This window comes from Dipodomys spectabilis, unplaced genomic scaffold (assembly GCF_019054845.1).
Source record: "Dipodomys spectabilis isolate Male_0828 unplaced genomic scaffold, ASM1905484v1 ptg000002l, whole genome shotgun sequence".
Lineage (NCBI taxonomy): Eukaryota > Metazoa > Chordata > Mammalia > Rodentia > Heteromyidae > Dipodomys > Dipodomys spectabilis.
Window position 1 is genome coordinate 47744965 of NW_024870679.1, and position 26114 is coordinate 47771078.

Below are 26114 nucleotides of genomic sequence, written 5' to 3' on the forward strand. Positions count from 1 at the left end.
GAAGGTGCAGGCTACTTGTGGGCTTTATGTGTCTTGTGCAGGACCTAGTGATTATCTGATAGCCAGTAAGGAGCCTTGGACAGTTGTTTTGTTTTTAGAATATCTTTCCTGTTGGGTGGGAGTATGGTTTAGTGGTAGAGAACTTCTCTAGAGTGTATGAGCTTCTGGGTTTGATCCCCAGCACTGTTGGAGAAAAACATAGACATAGGTTTATACCGTTATTTTTCAATTCAAAACTAATACAAGCTCATAGTATCAGGGCTTGAACTCATAGGCTTCATACTTGCTCAGCATTGCTTTGCTCCTGGATGCCACTCTACCACTTAAGCCACAACTCCAGCCCATTTTTATCTTTTATAGACAGACTTACGTATATACAAGTGAAAGGGGCTATGTTTGGGGCTTGCATCTTTAAGGTTTGTTACTAACAGCAAATGAATAAATAAGCCGGGCGCTGGTGGCTCACGCCTGTAATCCTAGCTACTCAGGAGGCTGAGATCTGATGATCATGGTTCGAAGCCAGACCAGGCAGGAGAGACTGTGAGACTCCTATCTCCAATAAACCACCAGAAAACCGGAAGTGGCGCTGTAGCTCAAGTGGTAGAGCGCTCGCCTTGAGCTGAAGAGCTGAGGGACAGTGCTCAGACCCAGAGTTCAAGCCCCACGACCGACAAAAAAAAGAAAATGAACAAATAGGAATATGATTGAAAGGAGATAGATGAGGAGTTTTGGGCAGTTTTGTTTGTTTTTGGTTTTTGGTTTTTTTTGTTGGTTGTAGGGCTTGAACCAATGCCTGGCCCTGGGGTTGGTTATTTCCAAAGCTGAAAATTAATTTTCTCTGCTCTTCTGTGTTTGAAATTCTCCATGTTAAAATCTAAAAAAGCAGGCCAGTGCCAGTGGCTCACGCCTGTAATCCTAGCTACTCAGGAGGCTGAGATCTGAGGATCTCGGTTCAAAGCCAGCCCGGGCAGGAAAGTCCATGAGACTCTTACCTCCAATAAATCACTAGAAAACTGGAAATGGCACTGTGGCTCAAGTTGTAGAGTGCTCGCCTTGAGCTGAAGAGTGCAGGGACAGCGCCCAAGCCCAAAGTTCAAGCCCCATGACCGACCAAAAAAAAAAAGCAAAAGCAAAAGTGGAAAATAGATTGTGGTAGATTGCAGATTGAGGAGGAAAGAAAGGCTTTTTTTTTTAAAGTGGTACGTAGGGTCTTATACATACTAGGCAAGCACTCTGCTACTGAGCTACATCCTCAGCCCTAGGAAAGGCTCATTTGAGGAACAAATATTTCAGCTGAGACCCTTGAGATGTATAGAAGTTGGCCTGGCTTCAAGTGGTGGTTGGTGGCTGGGGAAATTGGGAGCAGTGTGTACAAAGGCCTGAACTAGAACTACTTGGTGTCCTTGAGGAAATGAAAGAACTCTGGCCTCTTAGGAGTTGAGAGGCTGGGAACCTGGGCATGTACTCGACACATAAGAACCACGTTACAGATTTTGTTCTTTAATCCAGCAATCATAGAAGGAAGTCTGCTATGGAAAAGTGACAAGGTGGGTTTTCTTTGCAAAGTGCTCAAGATGGCAATTTTGTTGGTTTTTTTTTTTTTTGACAGTTATGGGGCCTGAACTCTGGGCACTGTCCCTCAGCTCTTCAGCTCAAGGCTAGTGCTCTACCACTGAGCCACAGCACCACTTCTGGCTTTTTTCTGCTTATGTGGTGCTAAGGAATCGAACCCAGGGCCTCATGCTTGCAAGGCAAGCCCTCTACCACTGAGCCAACTTCCTAGCCCAAGATGGCCATTTTGTGAAGAGAAAATTTGGTTTCAGTTTTGGGAAGAAGAGATTGCAAAAGTGCAAAGACATTAGGCAATTATGTCACCAAATTTAGAGAATAGTAGTATAGTGTAGACCAAGAGAAGGGCTATTAGTTTGGCAGATAATTGTGGTCATGGTGATGTGGGGATTGAAGAAGAGAGATTTCAAAGATGAATACATTCCCTTGCCAGTTTCACAGATTTGTCATGTTGAGATCTGACAAAAAATGAGATAGTACAATAAGAGTGTTTTGAGCTGGGCATTAGTGGCTCATACCTGTAATCCTAGCTACTCAGGAAGCTAAGATGTGAGAATTGTGCTCAACGCCAGCCCAGACAGGAGTCCATGAGATTCTTATATCTTGTTAGCTACCAGAAAGCCTAAAGTAGAGGTGGTATGGCTCAAGTGGTAGAGCCTCAGCCTTGAGCAAAAAAGCTAAGGGACAGCACAGCATCCAGGCCTCAAGACCTAGTACCAGGCAAAAGTTTGATGTAGTTGAGTGGGTGGGGTATAACTGATGATAGAGAAAAATTGGAAATTATGTAACCAAATTTGGAGAGATTGAGAGCCCCACTGAAATATGATGTTTAGGAAATTGATACCAATTTACATTCTTTTTACCTCGTGTATGAGATTATACAGGTTTTTAGTACACTTTTATTGAAATAAAAAAATTCATCTTGATTGTCTCTGCCTTTATTTATTTATTTTATATATTTATTTATTTATTATTTTTTATAGGTTGTGGGACTTGAACTCTGGGCCTAGGCACTATCCTTGAGCTCTTCACCTCAAGGCTAGCACTCTGTCACCTAAGCCACAGTGCCACAATCAGTTTTCTGGTGGTTACTTGGAGATAATAGTCTCATGAACTTTCCTGCCCAAGCTGTCTCTGAATCCTCAGATCTTAGCCTCCTGAGTAGCTAGGATTACAGGTGTGAGCAACCGGTGCCCAGATTGTCTCTGCCTTTATACCCTCGGTACTTAGCAGATAAAGTACTTGAGACTTACATACTCAATAACTAGTACCAAGAGAATGAATACTTATAAGTGAGAGGCTAGAAGATCTAGGTAGAAATGTTGATTCTAGAAGTTTCTGGGTATATTCAACAAACTTTGGAGGTAAGTTGAAGAGATTTGTCTCTCCCCTGTTTTTTTTTTTTCTTTCTTTTTCTTTCTTTCTTTCTTTTTTTTTTTTTTTCCTGCTGGTCATGGGGCCTGAACTCTCGGCCTGGGCACTGTCCTTCAGCTCTTCAGCTCAAGGCTAGCACTCTACCACTTGAGCCATAGCGCCACTTCCAGCTTTTTCTGCTTATGTGGTGCTGAGGAATCAAACCCAGGGCCTCATGCATGCAAGGCAAGCACCCTACCACTGAGCCACCTTCCCAGCCCTTCTCCCCTGTTTTATCATGACTATTGAAAAACTGTCCAACAGCTCCAAGTCAAGACCTGGGTAGCCATCAGTTTATTCATGGTTTTCTCCTAGACATTTATTTGTCTGGAATTCCACAGATTAGAGACTAGACAACCGTAATTATCGTATTAGCTTGAACTTTCTGGTAACTCTGTTCTTCAGAGCCCCACTAGTCCTGCCAGCTCTGGTGATGAGAATATAGTTTTAGCAGCAAGGGAAATTTACAGCAGAGAGGCAGTAGATAGATGTGTTCAGGAGTTATCATATATTTTCCATTTTACAAATATACACAAGTCAGAATGCACACAATTCATCCATGTAAGCCAAGGTTTCACCATACTGGACTGGTACTTTCTACTGTGATTTTTGACCGATTAGCCAGATCTAGGTACTTTCCTCATTTTCATGGGTTCTTTGTATTAAGTGACCGTATGTAACTTCTGATACACACAATGCTCTTCAGCCTGTCCTCTGGCTCCCATTGAATATGTTCACCCCACTGTGACCTATTTCTAGGGTTGTGCTATCAGTGTTTCACTATCAGTTTATGACATTTGGCTGTCCCCTTTGTTTTCAGAATTGTTCAGAATATTGCCTGCCAGCATTTCTTTCTGTTTTCAACTTCAAGACAATATTTTTCTCGTTTTCTCCTTGGCGTTAATGGTGAATGAGTGGTAAACCCCTGGTTGATTTTTGGCCTCTTCCTTTATGTGTGGTGGGAGTGTATGACACCAGGACAGGATACACAGCAGAAGAGGGTCTCAGGTGGGGGTTAGTATATTGTTAAAGAATATTTTAAGGGAAAAAAAGGCATTTACCTAAAATTAATTTCTTTCATTCTCTCTCTCTCTCTCCCTCTCCCTCACCCTCTCCCTCTCCCTCTCTTCTTTTTTTTTAATCTTTTTTTTGTTGTTGTTGTTGGTCATGGGGCTTGAACTCTAGGCCTGGGTGCTGTCCCTCAGCTCTTCAGCTTAAGGCTAGTGCTCTACCACTTGAGCCACAGTGCCACTTCCTGTTTTCTGATGGTTTATTAGAGATAAGAGTCTTACAGAAGGGGCTGGGAAGGTGGCTCAGTGGTAGAGCACTTGCCTTGCATGCATGAGGCCCTGGGTTCAATTCCTCAGCACCACATAAGCAAAAAGAAAAAAGCCAGAAGTGGCGCTGTGGCTCAAGTGGTAGAGCGCTAGCCTTGAGCTGAAGAGCTGTGGGACAGCGCCCAGGCCCAGAGTTCAGGCCCCATGGCTGGACCCCCCCCCCCCCCCAAAAAAAAAAAAAGTCTTAAAGACTTCCTGCCCAGGCTGGCTTTGAACTGTGATCTTCAGATCTCAGCCTCCTGAGTAGCTAGGATTATAGGTGTGAGCCACCAGCACCTAGCTCGCTCTTTCTTTCTTTCTTTTCCTTTCTTTATTCCTTTCTTTCTTTATTCCTTTCTTTCTTTCTTTCTTTCTTCCTTTCTTTCTTCCTTCCTTCCTTCCTTCCTTCCTTCCTTCCTTCCTTCCTTCCTTCCTTCCTTCCCTCCTTCCCTTCCTTCCTTCCTTCCTTCCTTCCTTCCTTCCTTCCTTCCTTCCTTCCTTCCTTCCTTCCTTCCTTTCTTTCTTTCTTTCTTTCTTTCTTTCTTTCTTTCTTTCTTTCTTTCTTTCTTTCTTTCTTTCTTTCTTTCTTTCTTTGCCAGTCCTGAGGCCTGAACTCAGAGCCTAGGTACTATCCCCGAGCCTCTTTGTGTCCAAGGCTAGTGCTCTACCATTTGAGCCACAGCACCCCTCTGGCTTTTTCTGAGTATTTTATTGCAGTTAAGGGTCTGTGTCACTCACATTTCTGCTCAGGCTGGCTTTGAACTACGATCCTCAGATCTCAGCCTTCTGAGTAGCTAGAATTATAAGCATGAGCCAATAGCACCTGGCTAAAATTTCATATTTTCTAGAAGACTGAAATGAGGTCCAGTTTACTATATTAACCATGTTACTATACATTTATAACATCATGTTACATACCTTAAAAATAAAAAAAAAAATACATGAGCTGGGTGCCCATAGCTTATGCCTGTAATTCTAAACTATTCAAGAGGCTGAGACTGAGAATTATAGTTCAAAGCCAGCCTAGGCAGCAGTGTCCATGAGATTCTTATCTCCATTTAGCCACCCAAGAGCTGGAGCTATAGGTCAAGTAGTAAAGCACTAACTGGACAGTGCCCTGGTTCTTAGTTTAAGCCCCAAGACTCCCCACCCCCACCCCTGGTGCCAAAAAGTAAAAACAGAGAAGAAGAAATGGATTCAAGGTAATTTTTTCTGATAGTCAGTTTTGGTTTTGACATTTTACTCCATATTCCTATCTAAAAAGCAACCTTCTGTAGTGTTTAATAAATAGTGTTGGGTTACACATGTGAATGAGTTATAGTGCCTTTTGTTGTTGTTGTTCAGGTTCTTTCTGTTGCATTTGTGTAGCACCCAACCACTAGAAGGAAGTGTGAATCTTTGCATGCTTATTAGTTTTATGGAAATTTATGCAAATTCACCTAGGGGTCAGAAGGGATTAAAGATCTTTTTAGAAGATAAATCTGAGCCTACCAAGATAATAGCAATGGGTATTGGAAAAACATTTCAAGCAGAGAACACCACCTGGTGGTGATAAGAAAGATTTGACCCTTCTGTATTTGGCCATTGTAAAGTAGCATTAGTTTTGGTTAAAAAATTACAGCTTATAATGATTGTGGATTCAAATTTCTAACCGTAATTTTTCCACAGAATTTGTAGCATTACTTCATTAAAAATTATGTTAAAATCCACAGTCTAGGAAATGGACTGTAGCTCAAAGTGGTAAAGCACTAGCCTTAAGCACAAAAGCTCACAGATAAAGCCTAGGTCCTGAGTCCAGGCTCCAGGTCCAGCACATCAAAAAGAATCCACAGGCTAACAAAGCATTGTGGCTCATGCTTGTAATCCTAGCTATTTGGGAGGCTGAGATCAGGAAAATCACAGTTCAAGGCCAGTTCACACAGGAAAGTTTAAACACCTCCTTCTCAACCACTAACTAGACATAGTGGTTTATGCCTGTCATTCTAGCTACACGGGAAGCTGAGATTCAGATCATCAAGGTTCCAGGCCAGCCCGGCAGAAAAAGTCCTTGAGATTCCATCTCAATGGAAGAAGCCGGGCATGGTGGCACATACCTCCCATTCCAGTTACAGGGGGAAGCATAAAATAGGATCACTTTCTACCCATAGGCCTTGGCAGGAAGCAAGAAATAAATAACACACAAAATGGCTAGAGGCGGGCTGGGAAAGTAGCTCAGTGGTAGAGCACTTGCCTTGCATGCATGAGGCCCTGGGTTCAATTCCTTAGCAGAAAAAGCTGGAAGTGGTGCTGTGGCTCAAGTGGTAGAGCACTAGCCTTGAACTGAAGAGCTGAGGGACAGCGCCCAGGCCCAGAGTTCAGGCCCCATGACCGACAAAAAGAAAATAGCTAGAGGCATGGCTTAGCAAACCCCAGTACCCAACAAAAACAAAAACAAATCCATAAGCTACTGATCAAGGTACGCTATATGTATGGAAATTTCACAATGTAACTCCCCTACAAAACTAATACATGCTAACAGAAAAATTTTCAAAATTCTACACACTAACCAAACAATTGTCTGTGTCCCATAGAGCTAAAGTGTTATGCCAAAAACAAGAAGTGTTATTTCTGTTTATCTTGATAGAAAATCAATTACTGTCCTTTCACCTCTGTATTTCAACCTTCAACCTCAACTTCTGATATTATGCTTATTTTATGTGGATAATTTCTCTTTTTTTCCTTTTTTTAAATTTATTTTTGTTGGTTGTGGGGCCTGAACTCTGGGCCTAGGTACTGTCCCTTAGCTCTTCAGCTCAAGGCTAGCTCTCTACCACTTGAGCCACAACCATTTCTGACTTTTTCTCCTTATGTGGTGCTGAGGACTCAAACCCAGGGCCTAGTGCATGTAAGGCAAGAACTCCACCACTGAGCCACCTTCCCAGCACAGTGGTTAATTTCTGTGGAATGATGGAGAAGGAAATATTTCAGAGTTTTCAGTCTTTGTCAGGTGTCATGTAAAAAATAGGCCACTTCTATATAAAAATTATACAGAGGAGTTTGAAATTTTTCCAGGATCATTATTACAGTGAGCAAAGTTGGCAGGGGATGGGGGGAATTCTGTAACAGTTTATTAAAATTCATGCCTGAGATTTCGCTCTGCTTAAATAAATATCCAAATAATTGGGTTACTTAGCAATTTTCAATCCAGATAATCCTGTGGTTGGATAAAGTAGGGGGACGCGAGCCCTAGGAGAGAGAATCCCATTAAGTTAATGTGGATGCATATTTTATAGGTCTGAAGGGGAGGAGAGGATAAAGTTTTCTGTTTCAGGTTGAGCTTTGAGCTGGCTTGCCCTATCTGTATCTTTTTTTCCTAACAGGAAAACTGAATCCAGGCCCACCTTGTACTAAGTAGAATTCCACATGGCTTTGTACCACTCTTGTAGAATTTTTATTTTTTCTTCCTTTTTTTGGGGGGGGGGGGGGTCCGGTCGTGGGGCCTGAACTCTGGGCCTGGGTGCTGTCCCTCAGCTCTTCAGCTCAAGGCTAGCACTCTACCACTTGAGCCACAGCGCCACTTCCGGCTTTTTTTCTTTTTGCTTATGTGGTGCTGAGGAGTCGAACCCAGGGCCTCAGGCATGCAAGGCAAGCGCTCTACCACTGAGCTACCTTCCCAGCCCCTTGTAGAATTTTTCTACAAGTAGCATTGTATTATAGCATCTACATTTCAGCAATCATCAGAACTCTATAAAACTGTTCCATGCACAAATGCCCACGTAATTGTACAATTTTACTTCTATTAAATGTCCAGAATTGGCAGATCCATAGAGAATGGAGATAAGTAGTTGCCAAGAGTTGGATGGTAAAGTTTGGGAGTACTTGCTAAAAGGCTTGGGATTTCTTTTGGGTAATAAAAATGCTCTGGAATTAGTACTGATTATTGTACAACTGTGAATAATCTAAAAGTTTCTGTGTGTGCACTTAAAAACAATAAAAGGTGATTGTAAATATTCTTTCACTTTTGTTCTAGCAGATTACTCTGCTTTATAGTCTAAATATTGCAGTTTGGGCCTTTGACTATTGTTGCAACTTGTACTTGATTATCCTGTTCCTGACCTTCACAGGGCCACGATGGGCCTCCTGGAACATCGGTGTGTTTATCTGCATTCGATGTGCTGGAATCCACAGGAATCTGGGGGTGCACATATCCAGGGTAAAATCAGTGAACCTCGACCAGTGGACTCAAGAACAGATTCAGGTACTTACACTGAGAGCCAACTGCTCCCATATAGCCATGTAAAAGTAATTTCCAAAGAACTACAGTCAATGTGGGGATGAAGGCAACATTCTTACACCTTAATAGAGAAATTTTTATCTTTCTACTTAAAATACAAGTTGTTTCTACCTACATCTTATTTTTCCAGGTAGGACAGTCCATGACACCCTTATCTCCAATTAACCACCAAAAAGCCAAAAGTGGAGCTGTGGTTCAAGTGTTAGAGTGCTAGCCTTGGGCAAAAAAGCTCAGAGTCATCACCCAAGATCTGAGTTCAGGCTCCAGGACCAGCACTAAAAGCAACAACAATAAAAAACAAAAACTATAAACAACTTATGGTCTAAGACTCCATGGGTTCATTAAGGCATTAAGAGGGAACTTCCCATTTTTTTTTAAGACTCTTGCTATTTACAAACCTAATATTTGTAGTTTCAGTTATAGGTAGTCACTTAAAAACAAACAAAATCCTTGTAGGCTGGTAATACAGCTCAGTAATAGAGTGTTTGTCTAGCATACATCAGATCCTGAGTTTAATCTCCAGCACTGTCAAAGAACAAAGCAAAAAAAAATTTCAAATTGCAGATATATTCTAATATTTTATTATAAAATTGCACATATGAATCTTGCTTGCTGTTTAGCTGGTAGACTGGGAGAAAGGCATTTAATAAATTAATGATCTAGCTGGCCTAAATCTGTGCCTTGATGTAGCTTCATGGTACTTTATTCCCTTCCTACACTGAAACTCTTTAATTAAAACTCCTGCCCCCTTTTTGGAAGGTGGAAAGGGAGGTTTCCCAAAAAAGTTGCTAAAGTTGGTGATGGAAATAATGTTTATTCTCCCCTCCCCCCAAGTTGTGGCTTGAATCTGGACCTGGGCACTATTCCTGAGCTTTTCAGCTCAAGGATCTACCACTTTGAGCTACAGTGCCACTTCTGGTTTTCTGGTGGTTAATTGGAGCTAAGAGTCTCACAGACTTTCCTTCCTGGGTTGGCTTTGAACTGCAATTCTTATATCTCAGCCTCCTGATTAGCTAGGATTACAGGCAGAGTAATTCTTTATCAGAAACTGGCTCAGAAATTTGTATTTATAGATCATTAAAGTTCTAAAAAGATGAGTTGCATTTTTCAGTTACACATTACTGTATTTAATGAAGGAGATTATATGACATGGAGGTATGTAATTTAAGGGTTTGGAAGATTCGAAGAGTTAAAAAGTTGTTGGTGGTAGAGTGCTTGCCTAGCATACATGAAACCCTGGGTTCAATTTCTTAGTACCACATGAACAGAAAAAGCCAAATGTAGTGCTGTGACTCAAGTAGTAAAGTGCTATCCTTGAACAAAAGAAGCTCAGGGACAGTGCCCAGGCCCTGAGTTCAAGCCCCAAGATTGGCAAAAAAAGGAAGAAAAAGGGCTGGGAAAGTAGCTCAGTGGTAGAGTCCTTGCCTTGCATGCTTGAGGCCCTGGGTTCAATTCCTCAGCACCACATAAGCAGAAAAAGCTGGAAGTGGCACTGTGGCTCAAGTGGTAGAGCGCTAGCCTTGAGTTGAAGAGCTGAGGGACAGCGGCCAGGCCCAGAGTTCAGGTCCCACGACCGGCCAAAAAAAAAAAAAGGAAGAAAAAGTTCTTCGAGTTGGGTATGGTGGTGCATATCTGTAATTCCAGCACTCAGGAGGCAGAGGCAGGAGGATGACACGTTTAAGACAAGACTGGATTAAGGGGTGTACCTGGATTAAGGGGTGTATCTCAAATGCCTAATGAGAAGCATATCTTTGTTGGTAAGAGAATTGAATAGGGTAACTAATGGTAAAAATTTAGCTAGGGGCTGGTGGCTCATGCCTGTAATTCTAGCTACTGAGGAGGCTGAGATCTCAGGATCATGGTTCAAAGCCAGCCTGGGCAGGAAAGTCTGTGAGACTCTTACCTCTAATTAACCACCAGAAAAACTGGAAGTGGCTCAGTGGCTCAAGTGGTACAGCTCTAGCCTTGAGCTGAAGAGTCAGGAACAGTGCCCAGGCCTAGTGTTCAAGCCCCACAACCGACCTCCCCCGCCCAAAAAAAAGTAGGCTGGGAAGGTGGCTCAATGGTAGAGCGCTTGCCTTGCATGCCTGAGGCTCTGGGTTCGATTCCTCAGCACCACATAAGCAAAAAGAAAAAAGCCGGAAGTGGTGCTGTGGCTCAAGTGGTAGAGTGCTAGCCTTGAGCTGAAGAGCTGAGGGACAGTGCCCAGGCCCAGAGTTCAGGCCCCACGACCGGACCCAAAAAAAAAAAAAAAAGTAAATTTTACACTAATGCCCATTATTGTATGCCAGATACACATTTTCATTGGTAGCTATGTATCTTGGATTTTAAATGAAATGTTAAATTATTACTGAATTAAATGTACCTTGGCTGACAAATCTTTTCTTAAAAAAAAAAAAACTCATGGAAAGGGGAAAGTTTGCTCTTGGGGCAAATGATGGGGAATTCCTACTAGAGTAGAGAGAATCGTGCATTAGAAACCAACATGCATAAGCTTACATCTTGGTTCTGTTGCTCTAGACTGATTCTTTTTACAATGGGAGAATTGGATGAGAAGTTTTTCTTCTTCAATCTGACAGTCCATTTTTCTACATTGTCTTTGCAGTGCATGCAAGAGATGGGAAATGGAAAGGCAAACCGACTTTATGAAGCCTATCTTCCTGAGACCTTTCGACGACCTCAGATAGACCCGTATCTTTTCTGGAGCAATTTAGAAGGCTGAGTGTTATTGGATGTTTAGTGAGGGCCAATAAGACTTAGACCTGTGGTCTGCCTGGGCCACTTTATGTGGATTAGTGGAAGGCCTTTAGTTTTCCTCTCTTCTTGCAACCAAGACAGAAGAAGCACCTGTATACTTGCTGATGCTGGAATTGTCTGAGATCTGGGAAACTCAGGAATTGGGACCACAGTGATTCTACTGTGAGTTTTTCCATGAAATAGGAAAATTTAGATCTCTGAAACTATTATTTGATTTAAAAATAGTTTGCTATTTTTAAAAATTTTGCTATTTTTAAATAGGTTCTATTGAACCCTAGCAATTAGCAAAACTTTCATTCTCTTTTTTTTTTTTAGTCATTTGTGAGGCTTGAACTCAGGGCCTGGGCACTGTCCCTGAACTTTTTTTTTTTGGGTCTGGTCGAGGGGCCTGAACTCTGGGCCTGGCTGCTGTCCCTCAGCTCTTCACCTCAAGGCTAGCACTCTACCACTTGAGCTACAGCACTACTTCCAGCTTTTTCTGCTTATGTGGTGCTGAGGAATTGAACCCAGGGCCTCATGCTTGCAAGGCAAGCGTTCTATCACTGAGCCACCTTCCCAGGCCTGTCCCTGAACTTTTTTTTGCTTGTCTAGTACTCTACCACTTTGAGCCACAACACCACTTCTGGTTTTCTGGTGGTTAATTGGAGATAAGAGTCCCACAGACTTTCCCATCCAGGCTGGCTTTGAACCATGATCCTCAGATCTCAGCCTTCTGAGTAGCTAAGATTACAGGTGTGAGTCCAGCTTGCTATTCACTTTTATTGCCTTTTTTATGTCTGATGTAAAATAATTAACTGTTGTTGGGCTGAGGATGTGGCTCAAGTGGAAGAGCACTTACCCAAAGGGGGCAGGGGAGAATTAACTACTGATCAATTTATCAGTAAGGTTCTTCCTCTATGCCCTTAACAGGAGATAGAAGCTAAACCTCCTATTGTTTCTCTTTTAGTTTGTGAACCACCATGTTATTTACCTTTTGGTGGGTTCAGGTAGAACCTGGAAAATACAGGTGTAGGGTTCCACAGAAGAGCTACTGATTAGAATGTGGCAATGGAAGAGAAGTGTTTATATTTTTAAAAATTACTTTCTATTATCTTTTAAGTAGTTGTACAGTGTTTATGTTTTGGATGAGTACTTAGGTTGTCTTGGTTTGAGGACCATTGAGCTAAGGGCTTTAAAACAGATCATTGGGGCTGGGAAGGTGGCTCAGTGGTAGAGCGCTTGCCTTGCATGCCTGAGGCCCTGGGTTCAATTCCTCAGCACCACATAAGCAAAAAGAAAAAAGCCGGAAGTGGCGCTGTGGCTTACGTGGTAGAGCACTAGCCTTGAGCTGAAGAGCTGAGGGACAGTGCCCAGGCCCAGAGTTCAGGCCCCTTGACCGGACCTAAAAAAAAACCCAAAAAACAGATCATTGTCTGCTTTCCCTATATTCTAGAATGGCCACAGACACCTCTGATGTCAGTGTGAAGGTTGTCATCACTCAGGAAATAATGATTCCTTGTGGTAACCTTGAGGGAAACATTTCAAGATTTTCGCTAAATAAACTGCACATGAAGAGACAGGAGTCACGTAGGGAAGAAGAGCAGTGTTCCCTGGGCTACAAGTTGACCTTGTATATTCTTACTGTTGAGAGTTACTTGGTTTATCCTTAATAAGCTTTTTTTGCAGAGCTGTTGAGGGGTTTATTCGAGATAAATATGAGAAGAAGAAATACATGGACCGAAGTCTGGACATCAATGCCTTTAGGGTTAGTTGTAAATCTTTCAAATCTTTTTTTTTTTTTTTTCTTTTTGGTTGGATTTGAATTTAGGGCCTGGGTGCTGTCCCTGAGCTTTTTTTTTTTTAGCTCAAGGCTAGCACTCTACCACTTTGAGCTACAGCTCTATTTCTGGTTTTCTGATAATTAATTGGAGATAAGAAGCTAAGATTACAGACTTGAGCTACTACCTTCACCAAGCTAATCTTTCAAATGTTATTCATAATAAATAATTTGCTTAGTAATCAGATTAGGGTAGAATCTGAAGAGCTTATAATACTAGCTACTCAGAAGGCTGAGATCTGAGAATTGCTGTTCAAGTCCAGCCTGGGCAGAAAAGTCCTCAAAGACTCTTATCTCCAATTAACCACTCAAAAACTGGAATGGTGCTGTGGTTCAAAGTGGTAGAGCACTAGCCTTGAGCAAAATTGCCCAGGCCTGAATTCAAGCCCTGTGGCTGACCAAAAAAAAAAAAAAAATAGAATATCAGTGGAGTATTAAAATACTCTGAACCAGGGCTGGGAAGGTGGCTCAGTGGTAGAAAGCTTGCCTTGCATGCATGAAGCCCTGGGTTTGATTCCTCAGTACCACATAAGCAGAAAAAGCTGGAAGTGTCACTCTGGTTCGAGTGGTAGAGTGCTAGCCTTGAGCTGAAGAGCTGAGGGACAGCGCCCAGGCCCAGAGCTCAGGCCCATGACCAGCAAAAGAAAAACCAACAACAACAACAAAAAACACACACACAAAATACTCTGAACCACAACTTAATACATGCAGAAGTAGAGAAAAGCCACTTACTGAGTCAATACCATACAATACCCAAGGACAAACTTTTACCATAGGGATAGGCAAAGCAAACCACAAGTGAATTCTTTGCCTTGTTCTATATATAAGATATTAGTGATTCCCAGTTCCAAAGCGTTCCCTCCCTCTCTCTCTCCCTCCCTCCCTCCCTCCCTCCCTCCTTCCTTCCTTTCCTCCTTCCCTCCTTTCCTCCTTCCCTCCCTTTTCATCTTTCCTTTCTCCCCTCCCCTCCCCTCCTTCCCTCCCTCCTTTCTTCCTGAGCTTGTACCAGTACCAGAGCTTGTACTCAGGGCCTTGAGCTCTTCATTCAGCTTTTTTGTTGTTGGTGGTGGTCATAGGGCTTGAACTCTGGGCCTGGGCACTGTCCCTCAGCTCTTCATCTCAAGGCAAACACTCTACCACTTGAGCCACAGTGCCACTTCCCATTTTCTGGTGGTTAATTTGAGATAAGAGTATCTTGCCTTGCTGGGGCTGGCTTTGAATGGTGATCCTGAGATCTCAGGCTCCTGAGTAGCTAGGATTACAGGCCTGAGCTATTAGCACCTGGTGTTGCTCAGCTGTTTTTGTGTGTGTATGCTGGTCCTGGGGCTTGAACTCAGCCTGGGCACTTTTCCTGTGCTTTTATGCTCAAGGCTAGCACTCACTTGAGTTGCAGTTCCATTTTCAGCTTTTTGGTGGTTAGTTGGAGAAAAGAGTCTCATAGACTTCCTAGACTCACAGACTTCCAGCCTAGGCTGGCTTTGGAAATGTGATCCTCAGATCTCAACCTCCTGAGTAGTTAAGATTATGAGTTTGAGCCACCAGTGCCTGGCATGCTCAGCTTTTTTTAAAAAAATCATGGCTGGCACTTCCACAGCTCCACTTCCAGCTTTTTGATGATTAATTGGAGACAGTCTGGTGAACTTTCCTGCTGAGACTGGCTTTGAATCTTGGTCCTCCACATCTCAGCCTCCTGAGTGTAAGATCCACCGTGGGAAGGCAGAGCAGATTCTTCCCTCTTCTTGGTTAAGTTTCTATCCAGTATCTACGTCACCTAGATAACTGGTATACTTGGAGGCAGTCATGCCCCCCACCCCCAACCTGAGGTCACATTCACATCTGGTGTGGAGATACCTTCTTCCACCTCTGGCCTTGATAAGTCATGGTCTGGCTGTGGTTTAAACCTTTTTTTATTCCTGCTTTATGGGCTTCCAACTTGACCAGAAGAAGCCTACAAATAAATCTTTCCCTTGCCTGAATACCACATGCTGCTTTTTTCCTCAGCTGCCAATTTAATTTACCTAGCACTGAGTATCAAGGATTATAGATGCAAGTCACTGGTTCCCAGCCCATCTCCAAATTCTTGTAAGGAATATGTTGGGCATAGTAGGCCAAGTAGAATAGTGTGTGTGTGTGTGTGTGTGTGTGTGTGTGTGTGTGTGTGTGTGTGTGTGTGTGTGTGTGTGTGTGTGTGTGTGTGTGTGTGTGTGTATGTGCATATACACCACACACACACACACCACACACACAAAATGAAGTCAACAGAAGCAAGAGTAATTAAATTATCAGTTGCCTTCAGTTTCACCAATGTGTACTTCCCTATCAGTTTGTCAGTCTCCCTTTGAAATGGTTATTAGTCTTTCTTGCTCCTGAGAGGAATGTCAAAAGGAGACTACCATTTTCCAAGTCTGAAATAGTATATCTAACCCAGGATAAGTACAACATGCAGGCAAAAATGTAACATGGCTTCTGAAAAAGAAAATAGGCCCCATTATTGATGACTAAGGAAGAAGCGATAAATGTAATTAGGAATGAGGTCCTTTTTTTCTGCCAAGGGCCATGTGGATATTATAACATCATTCTCAGGCTGTACAGAGGTCTCAACAGAGGCAGCAGGTAGCAGATAGGTCATCGGAAACTGACATCTACCAAATGCCAAATGATTTCAAAGGTCTTATTCAGCCTATAGGCTGGATATTCCCTACCCTTGGTAGACCTTTAAACAGCCTTTGACAAGATCCTATTCTGTAGTCACAGAAGTATAGGGAGTAGGAAATTCTCCAGTCCTAGCACAGGTATCCATCTATCCATTCATCCATTCTCTATTCTAATTACTTACTTTAATAGATGATATTAAATCACCAAGTTCACATGGAGCTCTCTAAGCCTTCACAGGTAATTAAAAGTTAAGCTACTTGGAATCAGTTCCAGATTGATCTTTGGAAGTTGTGTAAAAGTGGCATTAACTAGTAGTGTATTTCAACATACAGGCAAGTAAATGTAACTATTGTATATATTTAGGGAAAAATAATGGCCTCTTAACTTAGTATGTAGGATTCTTACTTCACAGTCATCCAGAAAAAAAGACTTGTCAATTATAGTAACTGCCCGTGTAAAGTATTAACCTATTTGTATAGCTATAGTATGGATGGCTTCATCAAAAAGGGTTTAGAACTGAAGAACACATTTCCTTTTATTTATAGAAAACAATGGTCTATACTATACTCTGTTCTTTGTGACTGAAATATAAAATCTGATGAGGCCAGAAAAGGTAATCTAGAAGGTAGAAGTAGGGGAGGCTTGCTGTGTATTCATAGTTATGTTGCTGGAGTACTGAGCCCCAGTAAATAAGCTTTTTTAACTCATTAGAAGTTTTATCTTGAGAAGGAAAATCTCCTTTCCCAAAAAACAATTTTAAATTTTTTGATTTGCTATACTGAGATTTTCTTCTAAATTTCTATGAAAATTTTTTTCTATGAAAAATTTTAAGCCAAGAATTAATATTTGCTAAAGAAAACATTCATTTTGGGGCTGGGAAGGTGGCTCAGTGGTAGAGTGCTTGCCTTGCATGCCTGAGGCCCTGGGTTCGATTCCTCAGTACCACATAAGCAAAAAGAAAAAAAAAGCCAGAAGTGGCGCTGTGGCTCAAGTGGTAGAGCGCTAGCCTTGAGCTGAAGAGCTGAGGGACAGCGCCCAGGCCCAGAGTTCAGGCCCCACGACCGGACCCAAAAAAAAAAAAAAAAAAGAAAGAAAACATTCATTTTAAAGAAAAAGAAACTGACTTTTTATAAAAGAGTTGCTTATTTACTTCATTTTTAATTTATTTTTATTTATTTTTGTCAGCTGTAGGTTTTGAATTCAGGGCCTGGGCACTGTCTGAGTTAGCATTCTACTACTTTGAGCCACAAAGCCACTCCAGTTCCGGTCGTTAATTGGAGGTAAAACTCTCGTGGACTTTCTTGCCTGGACTGGCTTCAAACTGTGGTCCTCAGATCTCAGCCTCCTGAGTAGCTAGGGTCATAGGCTTGAGTCACTGACTCCTAGAATCCTTTTTTTTATAATTGTTGTTGTTAGAATTAATCTTTAAATTAAGGTTTGTTTTCTGACTTTCAAAAAAAAGGTGATGAATATTGAGAGGGCTTGTGATTAAATTTGTACAGTGAATAAGCTGAGTACGAGCTTACTTAATAATATACCAAGATAAAGGTGAAAGTGTAAGCCAGTTAAACTGGGCTTATAAACAGACAGCACACCTTTAAGCCTTGTACACTGCCTATATTGGAAACTTCAAGAGTCATGAATGGGTTCCTAGGGGACAGTGCTAAGGATGTGGGGGGGTGTTCCTCATATACCATTTTCTAATGTAGAAGTGGTCAGCTCCCATCCCCCTCCACCAAGACACGCTCCCCGGTTTGTCATACTCCTGAACCTGCAGAGACGTTAGTGTCCTTTTAGGATGCCTGGAATTGTAACTCATTGAACTAGTAACATGAGGCCTCTGATATAATAATCATAGTAATGCTAAGACCTTCATTGTCTTATTAAATCATTTTAGAAAGAGAAAGATGACAAGTGGAAAAGAGGGAGTGAAGCAGCTCCAGAGAAAAAAATGGAACCTGTTGTTTTTGAGAAAGTGAAAATGGTAAGTGGGAATGTGCATGCCTTGTGGATAGATGGTTTGGGGAGTTTACATGTGAGAACAACAAGGGCCAAAGGCTTGATGGCGAATCGATGATACATATTGGATCGCTGTACCTGATAAAAGGGTCCTATGTGCAGATTAAGTTGCCTGCTGCCATTTCTGCTTCCCCATTGCCTGTTGCAGCTTGATGTGTTTTCTACCTCTTCTCTTTGGGGCTTGGGACTGCATCTGTTCTGTCTGTGCATCCATGTCAGAATACCCCGGCTATGTGACACTTTCTGAACAGATTCTACTTCTACATTAGTACTTACCTTGCTAGACTTTTTTTTTTTTTTTTTTGTCAGTCCTGAAATTAGGGCCTGGAGCACTGTCCCTGAGCTACTTTTGCTCAAGGCTAGAGCTCTACCACTTGCCCACAGTGCCTCTTCCAGCTTTTTCTGTTTATGTGATTCAGAGGAATTAAGCCTGGGCTTCATGCATATTAGGCAATTGCTCTACCACTAAGCCACATTTCCAGTCTTTGCTAGACCTTCTGTGCCTCACTTTCCTTCTGCAGTTAAGAGCAGTCAGAAGTCAGGCCACACTGACTTCTTTTTCCCAGGACATCCTGTAAATCTATTAGTAAAAACTTAGTAAGAACTTAGAGGGCTGGGAAGGTGGCTCAATGGTAGAGCGCTTGCCTTGCATGCATAAGGCCCTGGGTTTGATTCCTCAGCACCACATAAGCAAATAGAGAAAAGCCAGAAGTGGTGCTGTGGCTCAAGTGGTAGAGCACTAGCCTTGAGCTGAAGAGCTGAGGGACAGCGCCCAGGCCCAGAGTTCAGGCCCCACGACTGGGACCCCCCCCCAAAAAAAAAAAAAAAATCCACACATTTTTATCAGAATATCTGACTGAGATCTGAGGATGGTGAGTCAAAGCCAGTCAGGAAAGTACATGAGACTCTTATCTCCAATTAACCACCAGAAAACCTGAAGTGGCACTGTGGTTCAAATGGTAGAGGGGTAGTGCCCAGGCCCAGAGTTCAAGCCCCACGACTGACCCAAAAAAAAAAAAAAGTTGTTGGAAATTTATTGGCTCTTGACTCTTATATAATTAGATACCTGTTTTTATCCTTGATTTCCTGTGACCAAAAATTGCTGTTTCTGGGGCTGGGAAGGTGGCTCAGTGGTAGAGTACTTGCCTTACATGCATGAGATCCTGGGTTTGATTCTTCAGCACCACATAGCAGAAAAAGCTGGAAGTGGTGCTTTGGCTCAAGTGGTAGAGTGCTCACCTTGAGCTGAAGACCTAAGGAACAGCACCCAGGCCCAGATTTCAGGCCCCATGACCAACCCCCCCCCCAAAAAAAAAAATGCTGCTTCTGTTGGATCCCCTCTTAAGTGGTTGTTCTGGTTTCAGGAAGAGCAGGTACCTCCTGTCCAAAAGGCTAACCAAGTACAGACAATACTTTTGTTTTTCTCTGCTGCTCTAGTTTAAGCACTCATAATTGCTGGCACTTCCTGAGTCTTGTTTTTTTGGTAACTGTCTTTGAATAACACCAGTCACAAGAATACCTGTGGCTTCGGAAGTGGCACTGTAGCTCAAGTGGTAGAGCGCTCACCTTGAGCTGAAGAGCTGAGGGACAGCGCCCAGGCCCAGAGTTCAAGCCCCACGGCCGACCAAAAAAAAAAAAAGAATACCTGTGGCTTTACAGTAGAAAGTGGGAGTGTGGCAGGGGGAACAGCTAAACACATCTGCTTGATTTTTTTATATAATGTATTTTTACCTTAGCCACAGAAAAAAGAAGATCCACAGCTACCTCGGAAAAGTTCCCCCAAATCCACAGCACCTGTCATGGATTTGTTGGGTCTTGGTAAGAATTAGGCTTTTCAACTCCCATTAACTTATACATTTGATGACTACTCAGTGACCTGGGAGGGTTGGTAGAGATGGTATTCCAGTATATGTCTTCCTACTGCCATTATTCTCACGTTCTTCCTATTATGCTTTAACATCTGAGCAGTTGTTTAAAGGAAATGTTACTGGGACATTTTTCAGAACACAGTATAGTGTAATAGTTAAGAGCATGGCCTTTGGAGCCAGAACCCCCACGTGCTATCTCTGTGACCTTGTGTGGTTTACTTAACATCTCTATATTTTCCTAACTGTGCAGTGAGGATGATAAAAGTCTTCACTTTGAAGATGTTGTTGAAAAGATTAAGTGATGTAATGCCTCTAAAAATCCTAGTCCTGTTGGGAGCCAGTGGCTCATGCCGTAATCATAGCTTTTCAGAAGGCTAAGATCTGAGGATCGCAGTTCAAAGCCTGGGCAGAAAAGTCCCTGTGAGATTCTTAGCTCCAATTAACCATTCAAAACTTGGAAGTGGCACTGTGGCTCCAAGTGGTAGACTGTTAACCTTGAACAAAAGAGCTCAGGGACAGCTCCCAGGCCCTAAGTTCAAGCCCAATAACTGACAAAAAAAAACATAAAAAATCCTAATCCTGTGCCTGGCTCACCGAGCACTCAATAAAAATTAGCATTTTCACTAGAAAGCACATTTGAGCCTTTTGCCACTTCCTTGTACTCTACTTTTCTGCCCTTATCCCTTAATTTTCCATGTGTGATCAGTTCTGAAATGACCTTGTGTTCATTTTCCCTTTGAAGTCTTGATTTTGCTACTTGCAGGAAGCAAACCTGTTTTCTACCCCTGTCAGCTCTGGTGGCTGCACTTTAGTTTTCTGTTGCTGGTTTAGGTTATTGGCTGCTTAAATGTATTTTATTTATTTATTTTATTGTGAAAATAATGTACAGAGGGGTTACAATTACATGGGCAAGCTAATGAGTACATTTCTTATCAAGCATTGTAGCCTCCTCCTTTGTTTCCCCTTCCCTTAAATGTATTTTTTTTTTTTTTTGTATCATTCATTATTCTCTGAAAATGAATTCTAAACACCTTACCCATCAAATAGCAAGAAGGGAGCCATCTTGGCCCCAGCTGTGGTGCTAACATAGCCTTCAGGTTTGGGTATGCCTGCCAGCAAGGCTATCAGTACCCCAGAACTCTTTTGGGAATGTGGGGTAAGGCCTCTTTAGAGAAGTTCCATTCAAGCTATGTGAGTCCAGAAGACTAGATTTCCAGGCCTCTGATGGACCTTGTCTGTCCACTCTGTTGTTTAGAATAGAAGAATAGTGTGGTCTTACTGAGCAGTGCTACATTTTAACTTGATCTCTCTCTTTCTAGATGCTCCTGTGGCCTGCTCCATTACAAATAGTAAGACCAGCAATAACCTAGAGAAGGATTTAGATCTTTTGGCCTCTGTTTCATCCCCTTCTTCAGTTTCCAGAAAGGTGAGTCTTTTGTGCTTTTTAGGATGAAAGAACATTTTGGAAAGGATGATCACTTAATCATAGAACTGAGTCATGCTTTTTGTGGAAGTGGACTTGGATTTCCTTGATTCCTCCCTTAATGCTGTGTCATCTCTGTCACAGCTTACAGTTAATTACTTTATACCATTTTGTCTCCTGTCCCCAAAGTGTGGCTCCTTGAATGGGCTTGCATGGGAAGTTATCATATTATAAAGGCTTATAATTTGGGACAGTTTTTCAGTGTGAGCTCCTGCCAAGGTACTGAGGACATGAAAGACTTGAACTATCATGGTTATCACGAGTGTGATGCCTGCAGCGTGACAGGAGCAGCGCTAGGTGTCTCTTGTGTAGCATTTTGTATATTTTGCTAATAATTTCAAATCTTCAGAACCCCACAAAGTAGATATATTTAGATGAGGAAGCATTATTTCAGAAAAGTTATGGGACTACCCTGTGGTCATACAACTGGTAAATGGCCTTACTGGGATCTAAACTCAGTTCTCTGTGCTTTATCATTTGTAGACAGTTTTTTTTTTTCCTACCAAATCATACCATTTTGCAGAAAAAGGTAGAATTATACCAGGACTTAGCTATCACATTTTTGAATATGTAATGATAACTTGTCAGATACTATCTTTACGTGAGCTGCCGGTTCTTATTGGAAAGGTGAGGGTCATCACAGAGACTTCCCCCCTCCCCCCCCAAATAAGGACCATTCTGATTCTCCCCTTGCCCTCTCTCCTAAGGTTGTAGGTTCCATGCCGACTGCAGGGAGCGCTGGCTCTGTTCCTGAGAACCTGAACCTGTTTCCAGAGCCAGGGAGCAAATCCGAAGAAATAGGCAAGAAACAGCTGTCTAAGGATTCCATCCTTTCACTCTATGGATCCCAGACGCCTCAGATACCTGCCCAAGGTAGAGTCCGTAGTCATGAGGGTGTGCCAGGGACACACATGAAGACATGCGTGCAGGTATTACTTGCTGTGACAAGGTACAGGTCTCTAGGAGCTGGGATATTATACAGCAAACAAGCCTGCACATGACATTATTGGTGGAAGTTAAAGCACTAGAAGATAGATAATAATGTAACTCAGGGCCATATATCTGTGGTCTGGCATCCCACCTCTATGAAGTGAGATTTGAAATCTGAATGTGGCCCCTGAAACAAATGGTGGTGGCTTCACAGGTAAACCATAGCAAGTTTTTTTAGAGAATCTGTCTAAATGCTTTGCTGTGTAAAACAGTATTCTGAGTTGAGTAGTCTTGAAAATGTCTAACTAGAAAGAGGAGTGGTCAGTGAGTCTAGGCTAACATTGTATCCTCTCCTGGCAGCAATGTTCATGGCTCCTGCTCAGATGGCATATCCCACCGCCTACCCCAGCTTCCCTGGGGTTACACCGCCTAACAGCATCATGGGCAGCATGATGCCCCCGCCAGTGGGCATGGTAGCTCAGCCAGGAGCTTCTGGAATGGTTGCCCCCATGGCCATGCCTGGGGGCTATATGGGCGGCATGCAGGCATCAATGATGGGTGTGCCCAATGGGATGATGACTACCCAGCAGGCTGGCTACATGGCAGGCATGGCAGCCATGCCCCAGACGATGTATGGGGTTCAGCCAGCTCAGCAGCTGCAATGGAACCTTACTCAGGTAAGTTACCCCATTTTACCTGCCACAAAACTTCTGAGCCTTCATTAGAAACCTATCTTGTGCCACTGCTTTACTCCTTGAACCCTTTCCATATAGATGAAAGAATGCCAGAGACATTTCTAGGTTTGCCTTTTTTCTAGAAGGCCTGTCTAAAAGCAGATACTGAAGAATTCTGAGTTCCAAAAGAAAAGAGTAACTGCCTAAATCTAAACCTTTCACCCAAAGTCAGCTTTTAGAAAAAGTGTTTCCCTATCTTGTCTGTTTCATTAAGATTATAAAATTTCTTTATTAAAAAACAGCCCATACACAAATCTCTTGTTTTCCCTTCCTGCCTTTGTTCATTTGGAACAGCCCTGTTTCTTATTTTTTCCCACTGCAATCAGTCAAGCAAGCAAACATGCCCACATGCAGATGCTCTCTGCTGTAGGTAGCTAAGGCAGATGCTCAGGAGCTGCACTTGGCCTTGCACTCTAAGGACTGGCAGGGGTGAAGAGCTGCTGAATTTCTGCTCACTACAGCCAGGATTCCTTCTTTCTTTCCCTGACATTAGTCTCTGGCAACATTGGCTTCCTAAAGAGTCCTTCATGTACATGTCTCATGGCTTTGAATAGATGCCAGGGCATGTATGTGCCCTGTGTCTCCCTTTGTCTCATCCTCCCTTCTCTGCAGACTGAAAGACTGCTGCTCTGTTTTGGGCACTGATTGGCTGAATGCTCTGAAAGCCTCTTCATTCCCTTTCAGATGACCCAGCAGATGGCCGGGATGAACTTCTATGGAGCGAATGGCATGATGAACTATGGACAGTCAATGAATGGTGGAAACGGACAGGCAGCAAATCAGACTCTCAGTCCTCAGATGTGGAAATAAAAGCAAAACACCTGTACGGCTGGCATTCTCCTCAGCTCGCTCTGCTCCTTTCTCTTCCTCTCCTCTCCCATCATCCCCTTTCCTACCTCTCGCTGTTTGGTTTAGAAATCGCTCAATAAGTCATCTGGGGGTTTAGCATCCTGCCCAACCCAGCCACTTCCCAAACATGCTGACCTCTCTTGCTTTGTGTGTTCATGTTCCCTGGCTGTCCCCATATCTTCCCTAGCCACAGCCCCTGCCCTCTTCTGGCACCAGTACCTTAGAAATGGTCAGCAGAAGGCACTTAACTGCAGGGAAAATGTGTGCACCTTTCAGTTCCTTTCCTCAAGATTGAGCCCCCATGAGACCCTCAGAAAGGTTTGTGGGTGTTGTGTGTGAGGCAGAGGGAGAGATCCTTCTGCTGTTTCTTAGTGCTGGAAGTTTTGGTTGAAGAGGGAGGCATCATGTTGCCAAGCTTGAGAATGAAGACGGTACTGCAATCACATACTCCTTGGGCCTTGGATCAGGTTGACCCTAGCCCTGGGGTGAGGCAAGCCCCTTCCTGTGAGGATGAGCAAAAATCTGACTCCACTTCACCCTGAGTGCTTCCTGGATCTGGGGCTTCAGGACACTCTGCTTCCATCAGCCTTTATTAGCACCAAAGACTTCATGAAGGCCACCCCCAGACTCACAGCCCTTGCCCACCCCCACCTGCCTTCAGCAGGATCCAGCTCATGGCTGGAGGACCAACCCCTATGGGAATGCAGCACCTAACATACGCATTCTGTGTGTGTGTCTGTGTGTGTCCGTGTGTGTGTGTGTGTGTGTGTGTGTGTGTCCGTGTCCCCATCCATACATCTACTACCTACTTTTTCCCATCTTCTCTTCAATATTTTTGATTTTGTTTTAGGTTTACACCAGAGAGGAGTTAATTTATCAACAACTTGAAACTGTTGCCAGTTTTTCTTACAGTTTTCAAAAAAATGCCATCTCGTTGATCGTTCCCTTTCTCCTTTCCCTTCCCCTGTCCTCCAGTCAGTTTCATGCCTGCATATCCAGTTGCCCTGTGTATGAGGCAGAGAACCTGGACAGCTATCTTCTCAGCCATTGTTTACCCCACTTGAAAATTTAAACAAGACAACTTTGCTTAAAAGATTTCACATGTGGGAACCACAATGCCTGGTTGCCTTTCTCCTGTGTATGTGTAAATTCCTTAATAAACATTGCAGGGAAGGACTTTGGTTGTTACGGTGTGTCACTCTTGCAGGAGGGGAATGGGCATACATGTTCCTGCCTCGTTTCTGTTTTTTTTTTTTTGTCGGCTGTGGGGCTTGAACTCTGGGCCTGGGCGCTGTCCCTCAGCTCTTCAGCTCAAGGCGAGCGCTCTACCACTTGAGCTACAGCGCCACTTCCGGTTTTCTGGTGGTTTATTGGAGATAGGAGTCTCATGGTCTTTCTTGCCCGGGCTGGCTTTGAACCGCGATCCTCAGATCTCAGCCTCCTGAGTAGCTAGGATTACAGGCGTGAGCCACCAGCGCCCGGCTTCATTTTTTTTTTTTTTAAATCCTGTTCTTAGTGCACTAAAGCCAGGCTTAGGCTCCAGCAGTCAGAAAGGGTCCAGAGATATAAGTTGAGTGAGACAGAGATCTGTACCTATAAAGGTCTCAGAACATTAGAACCAAGAGCATCTTTTCCCTACAGATGGAGACCCAGAGAAGAAAGCAGTTAGCTAGATGTTTACTTCCTTGGCAGGAGCTGCAGTAAATTCCCAGAGTCTAGACTTCCAGCCTCTTGTTCTCTCCCTATATCTAGGTGCTTAAAATGAGAGTTTAAACTTCTCCACAATAAGGGAGCAGTAGCTTTGTCTAGTAAAAATGATCTATCCCTTCTAAGGGTCAAAAGAAGTAGGAACTGAACTCCAGAACCAGTCACAGGAATTAGAGACAGAACATTCATCCAGGGGTGGGGGAGATTATAATATAAAGGAAAAATGGTCTGTAGTCATTTTCTTCCTCTGTTTGATTCTCTGCTGTGAACCCTTCCTCCACTTCCCCCTTTCACTGTTTTCCTTCAAGTACCAACTTTTTTTTTTTTTTTTTCCAGTCCTGGGGCTTTAACTTGGTCTGGGCACTGTCAAGGCTAGTTCTCTACCACTTGAGCCACAGCACCACTTCCAGCTCTTTTTGTTTATGTGGTACTAAGGAATCGAACCCTGGGCTTCATGCATGCTAGGCAAGCACTCTACCCTCAAGTACCAACTTTTGACTGCTACAGAGGTAAGTAGGAGGACAGCACAGTGACCAAGAAAGTGGACTGTAGATCAGACTGCCAGGATTCATCTCCCTTCTTTGGGCTCCCCAAAGTCTCTGTGTAAAATGGAGTGAATAGGACTGGATGCCATGGTAGTGGCGCTAAGGGACCATGGAATGATAGCAGCACATTTATGATATTAGGTACATAAGACCTGCAAGGTATTCCTTAGAAAGGCCAAA

General features: G+C 43.0%; 1 protein-coding gene across 1 annotated transcript in view; it reads left to right on the forward strand.

The window, feature by feature from the left end:
* Nucleotides 1-24858, forward strand: part of Smap2 (small ArfGAP2) — a 52007-nt gene extending 27149 nt beyond the window's left edge. Inside the window, exons 2-10 of the mRNA XM_042677128.1 lie at nt 8402-8535; nt 11177-11262; nt 12994-13072; nt 17697-17783; nt 19555-19636; nt 21006-21112; nt 21877-22042; nt 22460-22776; nt 23518-24858. Of these exons, the coding sequence (XP_042533062.1) occupies nt 8402-8535; nt 11177-11262; nt 12994-13072; nt 17697-17783; nt 19555-19636; nt 21006-21112; nt 21877-22042; nt 22460-22776; nt 23518-23643 (1184 nt within the window). The 3' untranslated portion in view covers nt 23644-24858. The remainder of the gene's footprint in view (nt 1-8401; nt 8536-11176; nt 11263-12993; nt 13073-17696; nt 17784-19554; nt 19637-21005; nt 21113-21876; nt 22043-22459; nt 22777-23517) is intronic.
* Nucleotides 24859-26114: the final 1256 nt, after the last annotated feature.